This window comes from Sceloporus occidentalis, unplaced genomic scaffold (genome assembly GCF_023333645.1).
Source record: "Sceloporus occidentalis isolate IW3139 unplaced genomic scaffold, rSceOcc1.0.p SCAF_54, whole genome shotgun sequence".
Classification (NCBI taxonomy): Eukaryota; Metazoa; Chordata; class Lepidosauria; order Squamata; family Phrynosomatidae; genus Sceloporus; species Sceloporus occidentalis.
This window is the reverse complement of record NW_028317034.1, coordinates 5,770,757-5,797,025: the sequence shown is the minus strand read 5'-3', so window position 1 is coordinate 5,797,025 and position 26,269 is coordinate 5,770,757. Positions and strand designations below refer to the sequence as shown.

The following is a 26,269-nucleotide window of genomic DNA, read 5'->3' as shown; positions in this document are numbered from 1 at the left end:
TTGGTTTCTACTGATTAATTCAGTTCTGTTCAAAATTTTTTTTACTAAATTGTGTTTTGTTTGTTAACATTAAACTCTGGAGTTTTAACATTCTTCCATAGAAACTCATGCCCAGGCAACACTTTTATTGTCAATTGTCTGCCATGCAGGATATCAGCCAAATAAACCGCAACACAGGGGAATTTATTTGTTCCACATAGTGGATGCTGCTCCGTAGAGCAAACTGTCAAACATGATGACCACTAAAGCATATTGTTAAAGGGCTAATTTGTCAAATCTCTAGAAGTAATCTTTAAGGTCACTTTAAGCATAATGAACCTGATTTTGACTCACACAGTAAACTGCTTTCTGCACAGGTGTCTCTGACTATTCTATTTATATAATAATATGAATATTGGTGGATAATATTTCGATTAAGATTTGTGTTATAGTACAGGGATACTGCCAACATTTTTTCATGAGGTGGATCATGTGTTGCTCAGAATTCAAAGCTTAAGACCAGATCCTATGAAACCAATGGTGTAATCCAAAAATGTGCTTCATCATAATATATAGTGTAATATTATTTTTTATTTCAGACCTTCTTATGGTAGATTTCTCAGAAATTGCAGATAAAACAAGTGACACATTTATCAAAGATGTATAATTATTCTAGCAACTGCTAATGGTCATGATATAATGCCTGGTTTTAAAGTTATTGAGCAATAAATGGGTATTATGAAGGAAACAAATAAATCACAAGCTCCCACCATGCAGCTGGATCAGCATGCTGGATAGAATAAGAAATACGAGTAATCTATACAATTCTAAACTTTGAATGAAACACAGTGATAGAGCTTTTTGTTGGGATAGTTTGTAAGCTTGCTAGCTGGGCTCTCTTTATCTAATGTATCGTTGTGTCTTAGCCTCTCAGTCAAACCCTTTGTATGAATATACCGTAAAAAGCAATGCGTCAGTTGTACTATATAAATAAAAGATGACAATAATAATAACATTTAAATAGATTTTGCTGTTTTATTATCAGTATTGTTATTTCAATATACATATGTAACATTACGCAGACAGACAAATTATTATCTTACATGGACATTATTTGTTTCGCTTGGACTTTTTATCATCAAGCTTCCTGAGAAATGTAATTCCTATTTCAGTAACATCATCTCCTTTAAGAATATCTTGAATAAAAGTGACATCGGCAGGCAAATGTACCTGCAGGAATAAAATATGATTATTGCTTCTTGAGATGCAACACGTTGAGGGATACTTTCTACGAATAATTTGTAGTGAAATCTACTTGAACATCTCCCTTTTCCTATTCTGCTTAACATTCAGCAACATGTCATCTGAAAAGTTAATGATATGTAAAGTCAGGGCCACTATCAGAAATATTTCCACTCAGTGATGTTACAAGGACACTCCAGCCATCATATGCACTTTTACAAATATGATAGTTTTGTGGTCCCTTTACATTTTCATGCTGTCCATTTCGCAAATCCAAAATGCCTTCTGAGCATTTCCCCACCCTCCAACTAAGTGCCGTGCAGGAGATGTGTTTAGCCATACACATCTCCATGCACGTGATACAACAACTCCCGCACTGGCTCAGGAACCACTGCGGACTCAGACCCTTGTGCGTATTTGTGGAAAGTATATATTCTTATTTACAGGGATGCCTGAGTCTGTAAACCCCCTTTCATTCAAAGAGATGCTCTCCATGTTAAAAAAACCAAAAAAAAAACCAAAAAAAAAACCACCTAATCTATCACCAGTGCATCACATGTCACAGAAGCACAATCCCACCCTATGCCATCGTTATTCAGGGTAGAGATGAGGTGAAGTACACTAGTTTGGGAATGTGGAGGCCCCTCAAGATTGTGTGGCCCAATAGAGCAGTACTGACTGGACCCCCATGACAACCACACTGTGAGGTCATAAATTGCAAAAACACAATAATACATATCTCTCTCTCTCGCTTTTGGAGGTGCCATTTTAAACAAGTGTACATTACCATTTCCAGTGCACCCCTGATGACTCCTGATAGCAGGTTACAGTAGGAGAGTGAAGATCGTCCAGGTGGGAGCTCTTCAACAAAATCAACAAGTGGATTTTTATCCAGAACGAGGGAAAAGCCATTGCCTCCATTATTCACACCAATTGTTGTCGGAGTGATTCCAAGGTACATCTTAAAAGCTACCTATGGTTAGATGACAGGCACTTATCATTGCAATTGTTGCCCAGACTTATAGCCCATTTCTGTTATATAGAATCCAAAATCACAAAATATATATAGAATCACAAAATCTTGATGCAAAACAAGTGTTTTTTTCATTCACTTCTTTTTATTTTTATTCTGGATGCCAATACACTTTATTGTATATATTGTTTTACTTAAATATGATATTAAAGCTGCATTTTATAAAAATGTAATTCCAGTCTCTTAGCACACTATTTTCAATAGCGCTATCACCAGTTTGTCTCTTTCTTACTGCACTCTTTTAAGGTAATCGGGAACAGCCTTCTCCTTGGTGATTATAGGATCTCAGTTTCTCTTTTTCTCTATTTCTTTCCCTCATTTATATTATTTCACTGATGCAAGTCTATATTGAATTTTCTATTATAATAATATGCCTGAAGAAGAGACCTCGAAAGTCTCAAAAGCTTGCAATCCATTATATGCCAGTTAGCCAATAAACACATCATCTTTTCCAAATATTCTTCAAACATTAAACAGAAGCAGGTTAGATGTATTTTCCCCAATACATGATAAAATGAGTTTTAAAAACATGCATATGCTCCAATTTCATTGGAAAAACAAATAAGTAAGCTCTCTATACTTACATTTGGAGGTTGAAAAAATAAACTCTTATAAGTTGAACATTCTGAAAACCCTATTTGCATTAATTTAGGTCAACTCATGAAAAAATCACTTGAGGGATAGTCCTTCATAGCCAGTTTCCTTGATTTTATATATATATATATATATATATATATATATATATAGTTACATAGTTATATAGGCTGAAAAAAAGACATGCGTCCATCAAGTTCAGCCTTTCCTATATCTGTTAATTTGTTGCTGTTGATCCAAAAGAAGGCAAAAAAACTTTCCAATTTTGCACTTACCAGGGAAAAAAATTCCTTCTTGACCCCAAAATGGCAGTCAGATTTCTCCTTGGATCAATAAGCTGTTTCCCCATAATTAAAGATTATATCCCTGAATATTATGTTTTTCCAAGTATCCATCCAGTTGCTGTTTAAACCTCTGTACAGACTCCGATAAAACTACCTCTACAGGCAGAGAATTCCACATCCTTATTGTCCTTGCTGTAAAAAACCCTTTCCTCTGCTTTAGACTAAATCTCCTTTCTTCCAGTCTGAACGCATGACCACGTGTCCTATGCATAGTCCTGTTTATGAACAGATTTCCACACAATAGTTTGTACTGGCCCCGAATATGTTTATATAATGCTATCATATATATATAGCCTACAAATATGGCCTAGATGTCAAGCAAGTATGGGCAAGCGGTGAAGCTGGAGCCACTATGACTGAAATGGTGGTTTCTTTCAGAATAGGAGCTGCAGGGGATGTTGAGTACCTGGGCATTTACTCTCTGTTGCTGTATGCTTTGCCACAATAATTATCCACTGGATATTATCCACTCACAGCAAAGGTAAGGAAGCCTCAAATCCCACATAGGATAGATTCTGCATTTGTATAAAAGTAATAGCTCTGAGCTAACAAGGGCAGTAGTTAGAGAACTTGGAAAGAAAGGCAATTAGGAAGAACTTGTTAACATTATACTATATTATAAGAGGTGTGTTTCCCCTTTTAATGGTAATATAGCCTTTTTACATTATAGATTTAACACTTTTATAAAATTATTGGTTGTATTTTTGAACCACGTCAGCCACGATGCTTCAAAACCAAAAACATTTGTCACAGCAATAAAATATGCCTTACCTTACATTATTTGATACTTACCGTAGAGACACTTAAGCATCAAACATCCATAATTGGTGACAGGTGTTCAATAAATTACCGTGTTAAATTATATTTTAATCATCATTATCTCTATGTAATTTCCATCTGTAGATAAATGCTTTTGTGTAGTTTTAGCTATAGGGTGTTATATATTTAATACTATGCTAGAATGTCCATTGTATTGTCCATAAGCTAATTTGTCACTGTACTATTGGACAAACTTTAGCTTACTGGCAACACTGTTTTGTGTTTTCCCTCTTGTTCACATTCTACAGAAGGAAAAGCTAGACAAGGTGATTTACCAGGTTTACAAAAGTTGCTTAGTAGAAGATTGGACACACATCCTTCCTTAGGTTGTATTTCAACTTATAATATTTTTTGAATTGATGTTGCTGTATGAGTGTGTTTTAGTATATGTGCTTAAGTCTGTTAGTGTGTGTAAGCAGAGCCGGCCTTAGGCGTTGTGGCGCCCTGTGCGGACTACTCCTCTGGCGCCCCCCCCTCACTACCCCCCCTCTCTGCCCCTTCAAACTACCCCCCATCAAACTACCCCTCCCCTCTGCCCCTTCAAACTACCCCCCTCTGCCCCTTCAAACTACCCCCCTCTGCCCTTTCAAACTACCCCCTTGCCCCTTCAAACTACCCCCCCTGCCCCTTCAAACTACCCCCCCTCTGCCCCTTCAAACTGCCCCCCCACCCCTTCAAACTCCCCCCTGCCCCTTCAAACTACCCCCCCGCCCTTCAAACTACCCCCCTCTGCCCCTTCAAACTACACCCCCCTCTGCCCCTTCAAACTACACCCCCCCGCCCCTTCAAACTACACCCCCCCTACCCCTTCAAACTACACCCCCCCTGCCCCTTCAAACTACACCCCCCCCTCTGCCCCTTCAAACTACACCCCCCTCCCTACCCCTTCAAACTACACCCCCCCCACCTTGTTGCCGGAGTCCTGCGGTGAGAGCGGGAGGCAGCCGTCTTCTCGCTCTGCCGCGGTGCCGGCATTTCATGTTGAGCGCCGGACTATGAGATGCCAGCACCGGGACGGAGTCACGGAGAGTAAGGGGCGCCGAGCGGCTGCTGAGAACTTCACAAGCAACCGCTCGGCACCCCTGCCCGGGATTAGATTAAAGCATCATGTTTTGTTTTTTTTTAAACTTTATTTAACATGAATGATGTTAAATAAAGTTTAAAAAAAATGCAAAAAAAAAAAACGATGTTTCAAGTTAAGTCCCAGGCAGGCGCCCCTGCTACCATGGCGCCCTGTGCGGTCGCACAGGTCGCACACCCCTAAGGCCGTCCCTGTGTGTAAGTATGATACTGTGTGTGTATGTGTGTAGGAATGTTACTGGATGTGTATGTAAGTATGTTACTGAATCTGTGTGTAAGTATGTTAGTGCTTGCTAGTATGTTTTTTTTTGTATGTTACTGCGTGTGTGTAGGAGGAGCTTGGGGGTCTCAACTATACATCTTGCAGAGGGGACCTGACATTTTTTGTGATGCCACTGGGCAGCTGCTTACAAATATAGTGCAGGCTGCATAGGAGACATGACTCAGCGAAGTAAGGGGGATGGGGAGTAGAGTGTGTGTGTGTATACATACATATATATACCGTATTGGCTCGGATATAGGCCGCCCCCGTATATAGGCCGCACCCTAAAAGCACCAAAAAAACATGTTGCCACTCTGTCTCCCCCCCCCCCGAAATATGCTGCCACTCCCCCCCGAGATATGCTGCCACTGTCCTCCCCCCCGAGATATGCTGCCACTGTCCTCCTCCCCCCTGAGATTTACTGCCACTGTCCTCCTCCTCCTCCCCCCCCGAGATATGCTGCCACTGTCCCCCCCCCCGAGATATGCTGCCACTCTGCCCCCCCCCGACTTACCAGAGCAGACTCCCGGGTGTCTTGCGGGGCCGGCGGGGGACATCTACGCAATACGCGTATACAACTTCCAGTGCCGGCATTCAGCGGATGTGCCAGCACCGGAAGTTGTATACGTGTATTGCGTAGATGTCCCCCGCCGGCCCCGCAAGACACCTGGGAGTCTGCTCTGGTAAGTCTTGGGGGCAGAAGTAAAATGCGACCTCCGCAGACGGTGACCGTCCGCACGATGCGCTTAGACAACCTCCCGTGCCGGCACCCCCCCCCGGCAGGGGAGGCTGTCTGAGCGTATCGGAGAGTAGGATGCAGGTCCCTTGCACCGCTGCGGGGGATCTGTATCCTAACCCCACTGCCTGCCCGGCGCTAGACCCCGAATATAGGCCGCACCCCCACTTTAAAGACTTAAAGTGGGGGGGGAAAGTTTGGCCTATATTCGAGCCAATACGGTATATAGCATGTATGTTAAGTGTTGAGAGTCAGTGGATGTGTGTTGCATAGCATTTACATGTTTAGTGGTGTTAGCGTAGTGTAAGCATGGTGTTGTGTTACTGTATAGCATTAGCACGTGTGTTCATCCGCATAGAGTGTGTGTATGGGTTAACACGTCTGTGCATGAGTGTATGGTGTTAGTGTGTGTGTGTTACTGTCAGAAGTTAGTCAACATATGGTAATGTGTGTGTCTGTTACTGTATGTAAATGTGTTTCAGTGTGTAAGTGTATGTTAGTGTATAGTGTTAGCATGAGCATATGTTATTATTATTACTTATTGTTTTATATAGTGCCATCATATTCCCTAGCACTGTACAATCTGTAGAAAGGACTAGTAGTCTGTCTAGTAGTATATAACTAGTAAAACTAATAGTATATAACATAAAAATTTGACTTGCAGAAACAACAGGTCAGGAGGGCCCTGCTCAAATATCTAGAGGATATGAATGTAAGTATTGGGTGTTAGCATGTGTGTGAATGTGTCAGCAAATTATGTTTGTAATTGAGTCAATTGAGTTTGTATGTCAGTGTATGGTGTTAAAGGGTTAGGGGTGAACCTAGGGTTAGTGTTAAACCTCTGTCGAGAAATGTTGACCCACTCTTCTTGGGAGAATTATTGTATGGTAATTCAGCCACATTGGATGTTTTTCTAGCATGAACTGCCTTTTTAGGGTCATATCACAGCAGCTCAATGAGATTCAAGTCAGGATTTTGACTATACCACTCCAGAATCTTTATTTTGTTTATTTTAAGCTATTCAGAGGTAGATTTGCTTGTGCTTCATTGTCCTGCTTCACAATCCAACTGTGCTTGAGCTTTAGGTCATGAACTGATTGCCAGCCCTTCTCCTTCAGGATTTTCTGGTAGGGAGAAGAATTCATGGTTACATGAATTAAGGCAAGGCACCCATGTCATGAAGCAGCAAAGCAGCCCCAAACCATCATACTACCCCACACCATTGTGGTATGATGACTGTTGGTATGGTGTATATCGCAATGCTGTCTTAGCTCTACTTCAGATGTAACAAAAAGTTCAAGATGTTTTTGTGCAAATATGCAACGGGACAATGGTTTTCGCCTTGCAACTTTCCCATGGATGCCATTTTTGGAAGTCTCTTTCTTATTGTGGATGAGTTGTCGACGCACTCTTGGAGGAAATTTGGTAGTCCACCACTATTCAAAATTGTCTCCATTTGTAGATAATGGTTCTCACCGTGGTTTGCTGGAGTCCCAGTTAGCTTTGTAAAACTGCATTTTGTGCTTACTCTTTTGTCTAATATTTTAATTAGTTTGATGATCTGAAACATTTAAGTGTGACACATATGCAAAAATACAAGAAATACAGAAGGGGCAAATACGTTTTACAGCACTACACACACTCACTGGCTTCTCTATTAGGTACACCTTGCTAGTACCGGGTTGGACCCCCTTTTGCTTTCCGAACTGCCTTCATTTTTGTGGCATACTTTCAAGAAACCAGTTAGAGATGATGTGAGCTTTGTGCATTATCCTGCTGGAAGTAGCCATCAGAAAATGGGTACACGATGGTCATAAAAGGAAGGACATGGTCAGCAACAATTGGGTGGTCTTCTGCTGCTGTAGGTCTGACATGTTGTGCGTTCAGAGATGGTATTCTCCATACCTTGGTTGTAACGAGTGGTTATTTTAGTCACTGATGCCTTTCTGTCATCTTGAACCAGTCTGCCCATTCTCCTCTGACATCAACAAGGCATTTCTGTCCACACAACGAATGTGAAAATACCAGTTTCTGAAATACTCAGACCAGCCCGTCTGGCACCAAAAACCATGCCACGATCACCGTCACTTAAATTCCCTTTATTCCCCATTCTGATGCTCGTTTTAAAACAAGATGTCTTGACCGTCTACAATGTTAGCATCTGTAACCAGATTCAGTCTTGGCAACAATGTATTCAGACGTAGCTCTTTTTCCATTTATAGTGATCTAACTGCTTAATGAAAAAATATTACAATTGTTATGACATTAAACTGGAGGGTTAAAAGTAGTTCTGATATATTGAATTCATTCCTGGAGGGACCTTACAAAAGCAACAATCTCACGCAGTGTACGCTGATTTCTTTGACTGAAACAGTCGAATGCTGAAATGCATATATACCATTTATGTGCCGCTTTTTTAAAATTTGTATGGTTAGGGATTAGGGATCCTGATGTACGTGACAAGAACAGTCAGAATTTTATATACATTTTCCCCCCACTTTTTGCAGTATTCAATTGCAGGTACTTATGGTAATGAAACATCCATTAAGAGACTACTTCATTGTTTTATGAATGGAGACTACCCAGTCAGGATAAATGGTTAATCCTATATATTAAGACACGGCATTAAGGCTTCTGGGTAATTTTACTGCATTTATGCAGAGACTGCTATGGCTTTTTGCTACTACAACTAAAATGTTTGATATATACTTTATATCATAAAGACTCTCCTATTTTTATTTTTGATTTTTAATAAAAGTTACGTTTTATACAGGTAATAATATATTTTCTTTGGAGTTTTACCATTTTAACTGTGTTCTAAAAACAAATGTACTTAAATAAATAAATGTCACCATGATGTTATAAGGGGTAACATCTAGTTACAAGAAGGATCCCTGAGGTACCCTAAAGGGATCTCCCATCAAATAAGTTTAAAAAAGGTGCCCACGTCCCTTGCACTCCTCCCACTAGAAATATAAATAAGAAAATACCTGTCCCTAACAGATACTTTAGTATGCGATAGAGCATTGTGCTCCCTAGTAAAATTTTAAAACTATGTATATAGGATATTATTCATGGCAGAAGTTACTGAACATGAATCAGGTTTATTATATGGCACCTAACTTATGGAAGAAACCCTTGGTATAATGTGGGATTTAGGCAACTCACAGATCACTTTTATGATCAAAATCTTTTGGGTTTTTTATATTGCACAGAAGAAACCAATAAAAACATGATAGGGTTACATTCCTTTACATCAACAAAACAAACTGGGTATTTAACAAGACACACAAACAAAAAGCAATAATGATCTGAAAAAAAATACACTAAAATATTTTATACTAAATACATATTGAAAGGTCCTAATTAAAACCATTACTTTTATGACTTTTTCCTACTATTAACTTACTATCATATCATCCTGAGAATTCCATAATTAAGCAAGTAATCTTACCGTGATTATGTGTTTCCCCCAAGCTTCCCTTTTAACAGGAGCTGATGGCGTGTAACACAAAACAAATTACAAAATGTTTTCGTGGGGTCTTTTAAGCTTTTACTGGAAAGTGACAACATAAAAAGCTGAATCATATAAACCTGACAAACTGGTTTTATTCTTCACATCTGAGATGCCACACAGGTTTAAATTCGTAAACTAGAACACAGACTTGTGATGTGTTGCTTCCCATTTCAAGCATGGATGTCATACAGAAGTTTGTGAAATTCTGTGTCGACAGGAGATCAGCTATCGGCTATGGCTTTCTGGCACTGATTACTGTGGGAAGCCAACAGATATTTTCTCTTGTTGCCTTCCAGTGCCCTTGCAGCCACCAGAACCTCACCTATGGACTTGTTTTCCTTTTTGCCCCTGCAGTCATACTACTTGTTTTAGGCTATTTCCTTGACAGCAGGACATGGAAGTTATTTACTGGCTGCTGTCTGAACCCGAAGAAGATTCTCCCCCAGTGGAATCCTTGTCAATGCTTTCAGATATTTTTACAGATTACAATGAATGCTTTTGTAGTACCGGTCATGTGGATCTCAATAGCTTTGCTAAATGGATCATTTTATGCTTGTGCAATGAGTGGCTGGCAAAATCCTCAACATGTGCAATATGTGTGCCAAAACAAGTCACAGCAATGCAGTAATCAGTTGTGGAAGGCCCCCTGCAACAAAACGGCAATGCCATCAACAGAAGCAGTAGAAGTTGTTCTGCTTCTGCAAGCTCAGTCTCAGGTATGAAATTAGGCTGCTGGATCCATTGCAACTCTTCGTTTTTTGTTTATATATACCTATATATCTTGACATTTAATACAATACGGCTTTAAACCCAGCTATAAATACATACTTTTTTCTTTCTAACATTCCCTAGCCTTGATCTTGACAAGTAGGATTAACATGGATAAAAGTTCAATGTTTGGTTTTCTAGTTGCCTTTAACTCCAAAATACTTTGAAAGATCAAAGCCAAACATATGACAAATATGTCATTTATATAAGCTTTGTTATGTTATGTTATTGTTGCTAGTATTCTTTATTTCATACAGTGCATATTGCAGCAGTGGATTGTGACCGTGTGAATGATTTTATCATTCTAAAGACTTCATTGAAATTCCCTTTTTTAATCTAAAGGGGGAGCTCCACAAATCTATACATCACAGATCCCAAGTGTATGTACCCATGACTTACTTTCTGTGTATTTGCCTTATTCACAGTTTCTTAGCTTCTCTCATACTGAATTTTACTTTTTTGGTAGACAGAAAGCTTTAGCATTAGAGACATCCTTTTGTTCGGAATCCTTTAAATCACAGAGCTTTCAAGCTTCAAATTTTTTAACCCCCCCAAAAAACAATTGGCATACATATTCCTGTAGTACCACACAGTCACCACTAGGGCATATGGTTATCCCACTTTTTACTTTATAAGGTGTTATAAAGTACTCTGTCAGTTTTATTGGGATTATATTTAACTGACCCCTCCAACCGTTTATTTGCGTAATCATTGATTATGAAAGATGTACATTAATATGAGTTATAATACAGTTATCCTCTTAAGAACAGCCTTGAGGTTTGTATTCTATAATCAATAGTAAATTTACCTGTAGCGACCAGTGTCAGGCAGCTGCTGCTAAGGCAAATAAAATCATGGGGTGCATCAAAAGGGGCATAGATGCCCACGACAAGGAAATAATTCTACCCCTGTACAAGTCACTAGTCAGACCACACATGGAATACTGTGTACAGTACTGGGCACCAGTGTACAAGAAAGATATAGTGGAGCTGGAGAGGGTTCAAAGACGGGCAACCAGAGTAATAAGGGGAATGGGAGGACTACAGTACCCAGAAAGATTATCAGAATTGGGGTTATTTAGTTTGGAAAAAAGACGGCTTAGGGGGGACTTAATAACTATGTATAAATATATAAGGGGACAGTACAGAGATCACTCCCAGGACCTATTTATACCCAGGACTGTATCTATAACAAGGGGACATCCTCTACGGCTGGAGGAAAGAAGGTTTCTACACCAGCACAGACGGGGGTTCTTTACAGTAAGAGCGGTGAGATTATGGAACTCTCTGCCAGAGGAAGTGGTGATGGTAAACTCAATAAAAGAGTTCAAAAGGAGCCTGGACGTGTTTCTTGAAAGCAATAATATTACAAGTTATGGATATTAGATTAATAGGGACAGAACGTTGATCCAGGGATTTATTCTGATTGCCATATTTGGAGTCGGGAAGGAATTTTCCCCCTGGTATGGGGCAATTGGCATCTGCTTCATAAGGGTTTTTTGCCTTCCTCTGGATCAACACAGTAGGGACACAATATGTATATAGGTTGAACTTGATGGACTTTGGTCTTTTTTCAACCTTATGAACTATGTTACTATGTTACTAATACTTGTTCATGGTTCACCTAGATCTACTACTGATGGAGTATAAATAGTAAGTCCTATAATGTTATAAGCTTTCTAAGGCCCACATTTGGTATACCACTATACAGACCACAAGAAATTACTCACCACTCTCACATTTGGAATAGTAAAACAGAAAAATTAACACCTTAAATTTTGAACACATATTACAATCTGTAGACTTTCCTCTCTGTTTATTTCTTGCATTCTATCTGAAGAAGAGACATCCAAAGTCTAGTTTATGTGACTTTACATCTTTAGCACAATGAAATATATTAACTTCAATGATTGACTTAGTTTCTCACTTGGGCTTATATCCATTTTACTTTCTTTCTTATACAAACACGTCCACACAAACATGTACACATTCACTAAACACTCTTCTGGGTCAAAAATTTACTTAAAGATTTCAGAGATCCCCAGATGGACAAAAAAAGTTTACAAAGCACTAGTACTAGTACGAATGGACTAAATGTTTACACATATGCTTTTGCATTCCAAACCAATTTTAGCGTCCCTAAAACTTTGGAACCCTACTACTGATGACGTCAAATAATTTGTTAATGCTTTTTGTTGTATATTACAGGTTTTAGGCTGGTGGCTGATCGTAGCATCATCTGTAATTTGCCTTTTAAGCACCTGTTATGTCAGTTGTCGATCTAAAGTCAGTTCCCAACAGATGACTTTTTGGAGAATTTACATTGAAAAAGAAAGAGATAAATTTGATCAGTTGGTACAAGAATATGCCACCAAACTTGCAGAGAGAAACCTGAGGAGCTTCTTTGAGAACAAGAAACCAGATGACTTTGACATGCCGGACAATAAGTCTTGGGAGGAAATTTCCGCTTTGTGCCCTATCAACTCAAACCACCAGTACTACAGCACACTTCATAGGTTTGTAGAAAATTGTGAAAATACAGATGGTACCAAAAAAGAAGAATTTATGGAATTTGTAGATGGAGAGCAAAGTATAGTGTAAGTATTTTTCCATCTTTAATATCCAAGAAGCAAAGTGATGATGAACTAGTATTATACAGCTGAACAAGTTTCAACAAGCAACAATATGTGGTAGACTGAGAAAAGCTTGACAGCATGCTTACCGGATAATTCAGTGCTTTTGTCTCCCCTCTTATAACTTTTCCAACTTTATTATTATTATTATTAGTATCCTTTATTTATTAAGCACTAGGATATTACGCAGCACTCTACAATATAAAGATGGAGTTGTTAACAAATACATAACAAATATACATTTGTACATACAGATACAACAGGGGTTGGGGATCCTGTCCGCAAGCTTGCCATCTAGTCCTATCTAGTCCAACATACATTGTTATAAATATTACAGACGAAACAAGCTAAAAATTCTTACGGGTTTTATGAACATGTAGCTGCGCATAGAATGTTTCATCGCTTCTTGAGTCCATCCATTAATTTGTGATATTATTGACAATGTGGTTTTAATATACATATACATGATCCAGAAAATTTGTATTTGCTACAATCTTAATTTGCCTATTGCTCTGGAAGCAACTAGTTTGTTATTCTAATACTAACAACAAATGCAGCATTTACAATATTTCTAAAGTATCTTTTTAAAAAGAAATGTTGTAATGCTTTAAGTATGTACCTTATATTATCTTATGTAATTAAAGGAAATCGTTGGTTACTTTGGCAATGTGCTAGACACAGTGGAGTCAAATGTGACATTAAAAAGAAGACTACTCATCAGCATATGCGCAAAGTTTGTCTGCCACCAGGACATAAGTCATATACAAGATCAAGACATCGATTGATGGATTCTACTTTTTGTACCAGCCTAAAGATAGTAGCTACAACAAGTAGAATCCAGTCATTGTAGCAATTCACAAATACACCTGCTTAGTAAAATAGGATTTATCTAATTGGTTTTTATTGAAACTGTTCATTTTTTCATACCCGATTTCTCCTACTTTTTCTCCTATCATTAGTCTTAGATTAATTATAAAGAAAAGGCCTTTTGGTGTCATTTACTGACAAAAAGGAACAGTCCCACCTGTTTACCAGTGTCCTGGAAAAATATTTTATACAAATTTTATCAGATATGCAACAAAGCTAGCTATTTATTATGCAACCAGGCAATTTCCAGCAAAAAATCTACTTCACATTGCTTGCCTAAACAGCTTTGTGTTAATATTTGCATTGTTATGAATTGCCACTAACAAAGATAATATTCCATATGGTTTAAAAAAAATAATTAAAAAAAGGTTCATAAATGATGTGATAAGCTTGTGGTGACAATACATCCTGAATTATTAGTCTTAAGGTTTGACACTTTCATGCCAAATGGTAACCAAAATTTTCTTAAAAATAAAGTGTCAAGTGGCACAAAAGCAGATAGATTTTTGCTACAGAAATTTATAAAAGTGTCCTGTGTTGATTTTTATGTAATTAAACCATCAAAGGAAATAATACAATTTATAATGTTTATTTTCTTAACTAGAACGTACAATATTGCATACAAAAGGCATGAAAACAACTCACCCAATAACAGACAGTAACTTAAGAGTCTGCCCTACAGTGCATCCTCGCTTATGAGTGTCTCAGGTTTTAGCTGACTTGTGCCATTACAGATGAAAATGTCCATTATCATATCAGTCTGATCCTGCTCACAACAGCAGTCCAGAAGCCAGAAACCATGCAAATTTCCTCTGCACAAGGGAACCAAGAACCTAAGATATGTTTTTTAGCTTAATGGCCTTCTCTATAGTGCATCCTGTCTTGCCGGTGTCTTAGGTACTGGGTTGAGTTGTTCTCAAATCAATTTGTATGCTTAGGATTCACCCTAACTGTAAAGACGTGGACCTCCTTGCACATTTGTGAGTAGAAAGATATAAACTGGACCCTGCTGATGAGCTATATGAAGGTTCAAATGGCAGACTGATCCTCTGCTTGCTCAGAGAGCATTCCATCATTGACAGTATCAAGGAGGTGTAATACCCAGTCCTCACTCTCTTGAACCATTCAGCTTCAACCTTTAATTATAAAAATAACTCTGGGGTTCAAACTATTTTGTGACGTGCAATATATCAAGCAGTCACCATGACAGATGTAAGCGTCAATAAAATGAGAATACCAGCACTAAGCCAACATGTTCAAAATCACAGACAGTGTATTGATTGGTACCAATTAGCAAGTATCTGTTTAATTAATATTATTTTTAATGTTATCCAATGAGACTTTCATAATTGTGCAATCTTTACTTACGTGATTTTCATATCAGTGTTTCATGACTTCTTAATAAATCTAAACACTTTTGCAGATGTTATGGCATCAGAGACATTAAGATCTTTCTCATGATTAGTGACAGATTTAATTATCAGATTCTGTTTGGTGTGTACAAAACACGACTGCTTTGATATAAATAAAATTACTCATGGGGGAAACATAGAAACATAAATTTTGACAGCAGAAAAGAACCATTCAGCCCAACTAGTCTGCCCATTCTGCCCTGCTCTACAAAACTCAAACTTTATATGGTCCCTGATGGAGCACTGAAACAGATGTCTGTAGGAACAGACCTCCCACTTCAACCACAGGACATAAGAAAGGTAAGAGACTGGGAGAAATGGAAGAGACAGATGAGAAAGAAGAGAGATAGAAACAATTGAGAGAAAGATATAGGGAAGAGATAATGTGGACACAAGATAAATGTGGACACAAGATAAATGGAAGAGAAGGAGGAGATAATGAGAATTGGGAGAAATAGTGGCATCAGCAGTACATAGGTTCCACCTGAAAAGGCACCATTCACATTGTACCCATCCTGTTTAAAGTAATTATATTTTTTATTTTTTGAAATCTATATGTGCAATGTCTATGGCACCACCTTGATCAATTATTTTAGTCACCCAATCAAAAACATCAATACGATTAGTTTGACATGATTTTCCCGAGGTAAACCCATGTTGACTTTAGATGTTCAACAGTCCTATCCTTTAACATAGTTTCCATTAACTTCTCCACTACAGATGTAAGATTAGTGGTCTGTAGTTGCCTACTCCTCCCTACTGCCTTTTTTTGTGAATGGGCACAACCACCAATAGCATGGATGAATAATTGTGTGTCTGTGTGTGTGTCAGCATGGATGTGTAATTGTGTGTGTGTCAGCATGAATGTGTAATTGTGTGTGTTAGCATGGATGTGTAATTGTGTGGGTATGTGAGCATGGATTTGTACTTGTGTGTGTGATCATTGATGTGTAATTGTGTGTGTGTGTGCGCATGGATGTGTAATTGTGTGTGTGTGTGATCATGGATGTGTACTTGTGTGTGTGTGTAAGCATGGATGTATAATTGTGTGCGTGAGCATGAATGTGTAATTGTGTGTGTGTGTCAGCATGGATGTCTAGGTGTGTGTGAGAATGTATGTGTAGGTGTGTGAGAATGTATCTAAGTGGGTGAAAGGGAGTGTGTGTTAGAATGAATGTGTACGTGTGTGTTAGTGAGTATGATTAAGTGTATGTAATTTGTGTAAGTGTGTTTTACATATGTGTGCCAGAGTGTATGTTGGAAGGGGGGGAAAGGGCCAAAGAAGGCACAGACAAGTTGTGGGGCCCCGGGGCAATTTAAGCACCAGGGCCCTGTACTCAGGCCAACAAGATAAATGTTATAAAGTAGACGGCAAGAACTAATGGCCATAGGTAAGCTCCCTTCAGTAACCCCTAATTGCACAAATGTTTAACCCCTTAAGGACCAGGCTGTGTTTTACCTTTTGTACCATTGGGGCCGAGGCTGTTTTAACACTTTTGCGGTGTTCGTGTTTAGATGTAATTTTCTCTTCACTCATTTAGTGAACCCACACAAATTATATGTTGTTTTTTTCAGGACAAGAAGGGCTTTCTTCAGATACCATTGTTTTAATCATATTATCTAATTTCCCCCCAAAAAAGAAAAAAAAGAAATATGATGAAAAATGTAAAAAAACCCCACATTTTCTGACTTTTACCCCAAAAATCTTTTACTCATCCAAAAAAGCTAATGAAAAAACCTACTAAATATATTCTACTATTTGTCCTGAGTTTAGAAATACCCAATGTTTTTATGTTTTTATGTTTTTATGCTTTTTTTTGCACGTTATGGAGCATTAAGTACAAGTAGCGTTTTGCTATTTCAAAACCATTTTTTCCAAATCTGGTAATTCTTCCCCCCATGTGCCATTTCGAGTATCTGGTAAGCCGGCCAATGCAATTTACGCCATCAAATCATATATTTTTGAAAACTAGACACCCCAAGGTATTTCAAATGCTAGAATTTTAACTCTTTCCATGCACTAATTCTACCACCAGTCTTTGTCAAACTTTGTGGTAGTAATTTATTTTGTGTTTTTTATCGCTAAAATTGCTCTTCAGGTATGGATTTAAAGCTCCTGGTATACATCACTTTCAAACAACACCCCAATATCTGTTCAGCAACATCTCCCGAGTACAGTCATACCCCCCATGCATGGGTTTGTCGGGTTGTTTGGGAGGTAAAACGCCACATATAGGAAGTGCTCATTTTTTTACTTGGAACTTTTACATCTGGTCATTCTGCCCCCATGTCCTAATAGGACCATCTTTGAAGCCGGCTAATTCAATTTACCCCATCAAACCATATATTTTTGAAAACTAGACACCCCAAGGTATTTCAAATGCAAGTATTTTAACCCTTTCCATGCATGAGATTCTACCACTGCCTTTGCCACACTTTGTGTTAGTATTTTTTTGGTATTTTTTTTTACACAAATTGTACTTTGGGTATACATTTATAGCTCCAGGTATACGTCACTATCAAACAACACCCTAATATGTGTTTAGGAACATCTCCTGAGTTCAGTAATACCCCACATGTATGGGTTTGTCTGGTGTTTGGGGTTAAAATGCCACATTTTGGAAGTGCGCTTTTTTCCCCATTTCGGTCAGTCTGTGTCTATGCCCTATCTTTGAGCCCGGTCACTCCAATTTACCCCATCAAACCATTCATTTTTTTAAATTAGACACCCCTTAGGTATTTGAAATGCTTTTATTTAAATTTTTCCATGTCAGGATTTTTGGGAAGATACAGCGCTAATTTTAGCACTTGCTCATAATAATAAACTTTATTTTTTTATTTTATTTATTTTACTCTTTTTGGACTTTTTTTTTACATTTTGCTGGAACTGGATAGTTCCTCTAAAGCATAATAATTTTTAAATGTTACCATGTTTTTTTAAGCTTTTTATTTATTTATTTTTTATTTAAATATTTTACTAATCACATAGTGATTAGAAAGCTGGGCTCCATTGACTTGTATGGTTGAATGCAGTACCTGTATTCAACCTGCAAGTGGAGCCAGAGTTCTCTAGAGGGTCTGGAGACCCTCTAGCGAACTTTTTCTTTTTTTTTTTTCCCGGGCCGCCGTCATCTTGCGGATGGCGAAGACTGCGTGCAGCTGCGGCTGTGACCGCTCTCCGGAGTGGTCACAGCCCGCCTTGGGGTAAGTATTTGGTGTCGCTGGATGCCTTCTGATTGAGGCATTCCAGCGACACCATTGAAGTTTAGGAGGTGATCGTTGATCGCCTCCTAAACGCTTTTAAAACGGGCAATGTATGGCGGATGTTGAGGCCCCGGGGAGGGGCCAGACATGGCCCATCATGCCGATCTCGGTGTTGCTGAATGCCTCAACATCGAGGCATTACAGCAACACCGTTTAAGCTTAGAAAGTGATCTAAGCTTGTTTAAGTCTCATGACGTGTCAGGCACGTCATAGGTCGTTAAGTGACCGTTTTGCATGACGTGCCTGACCCGGCAATGGACGTTAAGGGGTTAAATACCTAATTTTATGCAAAACAAAAATCAAAGCAACATTTATATACCTTTGCTATTATGTCCACTGTCTCACCATAGCTTCGACACTTTTTAATACCAGAATTAGCCAAAAAGTCTTCCACAAGCCTTATTCCAATGTTGTAACCCCTGCGAAAAAGGCAAAAGAAAAATATTATGGAAACTATATAACATGTACCAATCACTTCATATAAATGAATACACATAATAGATTTAAAAATATCTTCTACCATCTATTCATTGACCTGATATCAGTTTTCAGGTGCACAAAGGTTGTAAACAAAGTTTTTCACCCTTTATGTAAAACTACATGGAAGCTGAGTTGAAAATTTCAATTACCAAATATTACTATTTTATGGAAAATTAAACGTGACCTTCTCTTGTCACTCTTCACTGATTTAGCTATGCTTTATAAAGGACCAGCTCAGTCCTTAGTATATTGATTTTCCATTTATAATATAGAATGATTCTTGAAAATGACCTTGCCAACTGGACAACGCATTAGTTGCACTTTTTTGCTAGGGACTGCCCTTCATAATTCATAATGAATTCAGTTAAGTGAAGCCACATGTTTTCTGAAAACTCTAACGGCACTATAATAAATAAATATTAGATAGAGAAATAGAAAGATACTTACATTGTATCCAGGCACTTATTCACATCTTCATCACTTGGAAAATCCTTGCACAGCTGAGCCACTAATACCCCATAAGTGAGTGCAAAGAGATCTCTGTTCTAGAACATAAAAGATATGGCCATGAAATTAATGTACTTTATAATATAAAAATAACAGAAGAGTAAAATAATTAAATTAATTTCCTGTCAATTCTGACATTGAAATATTGTAAAGAGATTTACATTGTTTGGCTGTATACTGTTATACAGGCTGTACACTAACTACTTTACATTGTAGCAGAGTGCCATTTCTTTAGTGTTGTCACATGAAATGATATAATTAAATATTTACAAAAATGTGAGGGGTGTAATAATAGCCAAAACTTAAGGACTGAAGATAGTGGGTATGTCAGAGTGAGCAGAATGTAATCAGCGCATACTGTGACTTTAAACAAGTGATTCCCAGCTGTGATCCCTTTTACATTAGGTGACTTCCTAAAAAGAATCGCAGTTCAATAGACAAAACAAGTAACATTGGTGCCAACAGACATCCCTGTCTAGTACCATTATTTATATTATAAAAGATCTGATTTCACAGATGGACTCACAACTTGAGTTAAGCAGCTAAGTGACCCGAAACTTTTGAATGGTAGTATATATAGAAACTAATACAAGCTCTGCTTCACAACTCCTTGGTTGAACTAATGATTGTTTAGACATATGCATGTTTAGTTATTTTCAGCAAGACAAAGAAAAATCTACAAATACATTCTACTATCAACCATTTTGTATTCCTACATTCATATTATATATGTTATTCTTGCAACGGAGAATTCCTAGGCCTCTATATAATGCTAAATGTAAAAGTATAGTACTTACAATGTGATGCGCAGCAGCAGATGATGAAACAGCTGGTAAATTCCAATCCTGAAACGCAGATATTAATAATATAATTAAGTCTCATATAAACAATATGCTGACTTAAAAATCAAAAAAAAAATGGCAATCATCACCTAATGCTTTATTACATGGAAACAACTATTTTATACACTATTACCTTATGATTTTATGTCTTTACTCAGGGACTAGATGTAAGCATTAGACAATCTTATATGTGTAACCAATTGAAAGCCCTGCAAATGTGATTACCTATGTAGCAACCTTGGTAGCTCCCCTGGAGAGCTATCATACACAGAACAACTCTTCAAACAATAAGCACTCAGAGCTAAAAATACCCTTGATATAATATTGTGCATTGGATGCCGAAAATCATTTGATGTGTGTCATCCTATCGTTCAAAGCGACAGAAAAGAGTGACCCCAGCACTGAATGGCTCAACGCAAATGAAGAAGTAAATGACACCTCATTTACAAACCAGAGAAGTGCTGTATGGAATGATTCCTTGAGAAAACTTTTAGCCATGGCTGCAAAACAACTTTGGGAGATCTAAGACACTGTTGTTGGAAGGTGATACTGCCAGCTCTTGTTAGACATTAAGTTCCTTGATTCCAACTATTTATTTGACCCCCTTCCATCTGGATTCCACTCTCAACATTCTAATGAGACCGCTATAACTTTTCTGCTTCATTTGATATCGTGGACCACTCTCTGTTTCTTCAAACTCTTCACGATTCTGTTTAAAAAAAAATTGCTGTCTCCATCTTAAAAACATTGCCCCTTCCCAATACAAGATGCAAGGCTCTTGTTTATGCCCTCATCATTTCTTGTCTTGAATACTATAACTCTGTTTTAGCTGGTCTCCCTTTTACAATCCATCATGTCATCTTCTTGCATTCCATTTAAAGGGATAACTAAACCATCATGAGCACTTTAATGAATAAATCCCTTGATATATATTTGCCCACCCCCAGCTATTTTCCATGCAGGACATGTATTCTCTTGGCACGTGATATACCTACTGCCAGCGAGCTCCAGTGCTGACTTAGGGTATGTCGTGATTCTGTGATTTGTGATTTTAATGGGAGTGTTTTTTTCTGCCACTGATTGGCTGCTTCAAGCAGCTAATCAATGGTGAGAATCATCGGACCAAGAATGAGGCAAGAAGGAGTGCTGCAGCTTCTACGTCTGGTCTTTTTCATAAAGTAAAGTTCTTCTTTTGTAAGACTGTTAGGTACAGTAAACTATCCCTTCGACTGTACCAAGGCTATCTGTCTGTCTGCTGTCATATAAGAGACAAAATCTATAGAGTTAGGTTATCAAAAAATTGGATGAAAAAAGGTCAAAGACGGTCTAAAAACTGACAACTTAGCCATGATACCTCTACAACCTCTATTTGTAATCATATAGTCACAAAATTCTAATGGTTACCAATTATTCCATTCAACATTTTGTACTAGGTTGTTACAATGATCTAGAAGACAACATTTTTAATGTTAGGGTTGGAAAATTCCAATTTATTTAGTGTCTCTCATAACGCATTTGGACATTTAATGATGCTACCTTGGGGCATCAAAGAGTAATTTAAAAGCATTTCTGAAAGTAAACATCAATATTTATCAACATAAAACCAAAAGGATTTGTATTTGATGCAGCAATTTTAATGGGTAATGATGGTCCATTTCAGCTCATCACTTAGTAAAATCCAAATTAGTTACATGTTGGTGGCCTACAGTTAATTGTGCCCTTGTGCAATGCCATTGACAAATGACATGTTCCCGAGGTTCTAAACATGTTCTGTAAACGTTTCCGAACAAGATTTTAGATATATTTGGTCTAGGGGTGTCACTGATTTTAAAATATCCTTTCCCTGGAACATGTTAATGTATAAAATGTAGTAAACACAATTAGGACCTGATAAATGGCCAATGGGTGGGTATCGTAGGAGATTCATTTATTTCACCTTGCAGCAAAAATACAGGAATGCACAGTCACCAAGATAAACAGTGAAAAGTATTCGGTGGACAGATTTTAGTATTCATGAATCTAGAATAGGTCTTCTGTGGTTATAAAAAAAAATCACCAGTTTAATGAGATATCCTTTACTTTTTGGTACCTGTGGATTGGGCCCATCCACAGGTGCCTAAAAGTAACACATGTACTGCAGAGTTGAACATTTTACAGTATTTCCCCATGTATAAGACGCACCTTTTTTAGAAAAAATTGGGGTCTAAAAATTTGGTGCGTCTTATTCAGTGGTGGTAGATTTTTTTTATTATTTGTTTTTACTGGAAAGGGGACAGGACAGGGGACCTGCTGCTTACCTGTGTTGCTCAGCAGCGTCTCTTGATCCGTCGAGGCGACACAGGAACCCAGTGGAGTCATGTGAATGCACATCCCATCACATGACTCCGCTCAGTTCCTGTTCGAGCAGCGCAGAGGGAAACAGCGCCCCCCACGGAAGTCTGAGAGCGGCAGCAGAAGATCTGCAGTTCAGGTAAGGTGGGGGAGTAAATGTAATAGATATTTTTTTATTTCGGCCCCCATGGGAGCATCTTATACTTGGGGAAATACGGTAACTACCAGTCATAATGTATAGCATAATAATGTTTTATTAATTTAATATACTTTTAGGGTTATGGAACACCTTGATCTACACATTCCTAGCAAACATTCTGAGCTCCTAAGAAAAGGGGGACATCAAAGTAGGAAAAGGGGAAAGACAGACATGAGTCCTAGTGAGACACAAGTAGGTTAATATAACACAGATCCCTAATTTTTTCATAGGAGCAGTTGGATCATGTTTTTTTAGTCAGTTTAATTTGGTGATAAAATCACCAGGTATTAAAAAAATCAACCCTAGAAATGTCATATCAGAAAAACAGCTTTTGATCTGTTTTATTATTTTAATAACAAAATGTACACTCCTAAACACTACTTTATTGGAAGCATTATAGCTACACACCCAAATATAAGGTTGGTTATGTCAGTCATTTTCACAAATAATAGCCTTGGATGTCAGCATTATTACAGAAGGGTTGTCATGTATATCATCTCTTTTTTCAATTTAGTACTAAAAAGGAAGATAAAATGAGGTCAAACTGTTTTGTTCATACTGAAAACATATCCTGGATCTGTCTCTTACTAAGGAATTCAAAGAAAAATCATTACTAGCCCTGTAAACATGCATAAGGACCATATGCGGTTTGAAAAAACGTGAAACCTTAGTTTGCTCCATGGCAAGGTGCCCTACATCTCAAAATAGACTCCCAGAAGTTACAAAATATTGGGGTAAGTTTTATAAGTTTAATGGTGGCTTTAGTGGAGGCACTCTAGTCTGCATATGCCTCATGCCTTGGACAGGGCTATTATTTTAATACATAGTTATAATATATTTATAATCCCCAAAACGCTCCTGTGGATACCCATGATTGCAATTACCATTAAAACATGGCAATCTAATCATAGCAAGTCAGGACCAGAGAAAAACATCATTTATACAAACATAAAGACATCCAATGTAGAAATAAATTAGTGCCAAGATCCCCTAAATTAGTATACTGCTTCACCTAGCTCCTTCTCATCCAATCTTTTGTAAATAAGCTGAATTTAAAGGGGTTTCAGCACAAAGCTTACAGTCTTTCTGCTAGTTTTCATACATATGACGAGCATAAACAAATACTTTTAAAACAGCCTATGATACTGTAGCTGTCTGGTGGTCACTGCACCAATGTTAGTAGCAGTTTCGATCAATAGGGTTTAGTGTGAAAATGCAGTGTTCTTGTGGACTCATCTCTAAATAGAAATGTACTGAGGTCTGCCACTTCATTAATAATGGAGGTTAACCATTACCTATAATAACAGTACTATAGTAGTGAGTCATTTATCCTGGTTTATTCACCTGCAAATTTTTATAGAGTCAATGCTTATCATTAATCTTAAAGAAACAAAATGTAGTCAGAGCCTAAAATTAGAGTTAGCTTAAAGATCACAGAAATAACATAAACATGGACCATTCTGCAATGTTATTCCGCTCAAAGGCAATACATCTTTCCTTTGGTGTGTTGCTGGATTATAGCCAAGGCTAATTCTTGTGTACTCTCTAAAATAGTTGAAGGATGTGTCAGGTACTTTGTACCCTGCAAAGTGGTTCTGTCTCTCAAATTTGCCCTGTACTCCTGGCTTCCCATACTGTCAAGAATTCAATTTATACCCCTGACTTTTACCTACAGAGTCCTTAGCAACACTATGACCTCCTCTGCCCTTTATCCTCAAATACCCTTCTAACCATCCTCTTCTCCCTGCCCATGACCTGTATCTCTCTTTAACTGTTATTACTTCTCACTAGAGTCTCCAGAATTCTAACCACATTGTATTCATTCTGTGGTATTCCCTACATTGTTCTGTCAGACTTTCCCCTACTTATTCTTACCTTAAATGCTTACTACAAACCTACCTGTTTAGAAAACCAAACAATCAATCCCTTATTACGGACAAACTGCATCCTGAGACAGACCATCTGTTCGCTCCTGTTTTGAGATCTCCACGCCACTGACTTCTTCACATGACCTTTGCTACTAAAATCAAATCATCTTGGTCCCTGATCTTCAGTCTCATTCCCCATCAACCTCCTATTGGATTGTAACCTTGCATGAGCAGGGCCCTCTTCTTCTACGTATTAACATACTTTAAGGTTATTGTCCTTTTTATACTATCAATTTTGATATTATTGTTAAATGTCACACTTCACAATTGTAATAACACTATGGAATTTGCTATTGCTGTACAGATGCAATGCAATGTAATATGATGAACCAAAACATCAAGGAGCAGAAGCATCATATTAAGATATTGCGATAGCATCATCATACATAACACACTTTCTGCACACTATAGCATGCTTACTGCAACAATGTTTTGTGCACAGCGCAAACAAAATAATGGAACAATGAAAAGAAAGGAATAAAGGATGAAGGAAAGGATATAATCATCAGACCATTAGAAGTTAAGGTAAAGAAATAATGGAATACAAGTTCTGTAAACAAAATCCAAAAAGATCTTACTATTTTGTAGATTTCTTGTTTCCTGTTTGATGACCTTGACATCCTTCCTGATGTCTATGTATGAAAATGGGGAAAATGGCAATTTGTTATTTATTTTCCTGTAAAATGTGCCCGTTCACCTTGCAGAACGTTTCTCACTCCATAGCTCTTGTGTTTTCTGGTTTCCTACAACACTGTTGAACCTGCTGCTCCTCCTCCAATCTGTGTGCATTAAGCATTGGAAAGCAAATTGATTGCCAGAACTGTCTGAAAGCACAATAACCTGACTCAGAAGAAATAATGTGGCTGTTTCACTTAGCCGGATGGAAAACTCAGGGCTAAATTGGCTCGGTGCAGTCAGTTTTTGTGTGATGTGTAGCTCAAACCCCTAAACAAATCAGCATGCTTTCAAACTATAACAACATGATACACGAAAGGTTGGTGGTTCTGAAATACAGTTTAGCTTTTCTTTTTTTTTAAATAAAAGCGATTCCATTAATAAAAATAACACAGGCCTTCAACTAGATGAGGGAAGCATAAATAAACTTTGTAAATTATAAAACAATATGCTTAAATAATAACTTGAATTCAAAGAAAAATGGTTTTACACCGTCCTCTCTACGTCTGTCCTCAACCATATTGCTTCTTCATACTGACATTTTTGCTAGCCATAAGCATACAAAATAATCAAAATAGTGAAATACATTTTATATTTTAATTGTAATGATCAATTATTAGGTAAATAACATTAACTCTTCTCCTTTGATACATACTTAACATATTTATAAAGGCGACAGATGTCTAAGTGGAAATACAATTCACATCAGGTTTTCTGTGCGTATCAAGCATTATAATTAATTTGTTACTTTTTTCAGT

The 26,269-nt window shown here is 37.8% G+C and overlaps 2 protein-coding genes across 3 annotated transcripts; one reads left to right on the top strand and one right to left on the bottom strand.

The window, feature by feature from the left end:
* Nucleotides 1-1,089: 1,089 nt before the first annotated feature.
* Nucleotides 1,090-25,456, bottom strand: LOC149288067 (trafficking protein particle complex subunit 3-like protein). 2 transcript variants are annotated; one of them, XM_089492194.1, is made up of 6 exons: nt 25,415-25,456; nt 20,334-20,381; nt 19,477-19,574; nt 18,869-18,968; nt 2,009-2,194; nt 1,090-1,209 (listed from the first exon to the last, which is right to left on the bottom strand). In XM_089492194.1, the coding sequence occupies exons 1-6, from the start codon at nt 25,454-25,456 to the stop codon at nt 1,090-1,092; spliced, it is 594 nt and encodes a 197-aa protein (XP_089348320.1). The 2 variants fall into 2 exon arrangements, with proteins under 2 accessions (XP_089348320.1, XP_089348321.1); XM_089492195.1 differs by lacking the exon at nt 20,334-20,381.
* CALHM5 (calcium homeostasis modulator family member 5) lies at nt 9,783-12,974 on the top strand. The gene is made up of 2 exons (XM_089492130.1): nt 9,783-10,322; nt 12,582-12,974. Exons 1-2 carry the CDS (start codon nt 9,783-9,785, stop codon nt 12,972-12,974), a joined length of 933 nt encoding a protein of 310 aa, XP_089348256.1.
* Nucleotides 25,457-26,269: the final 813 nt, after the last annotated feature.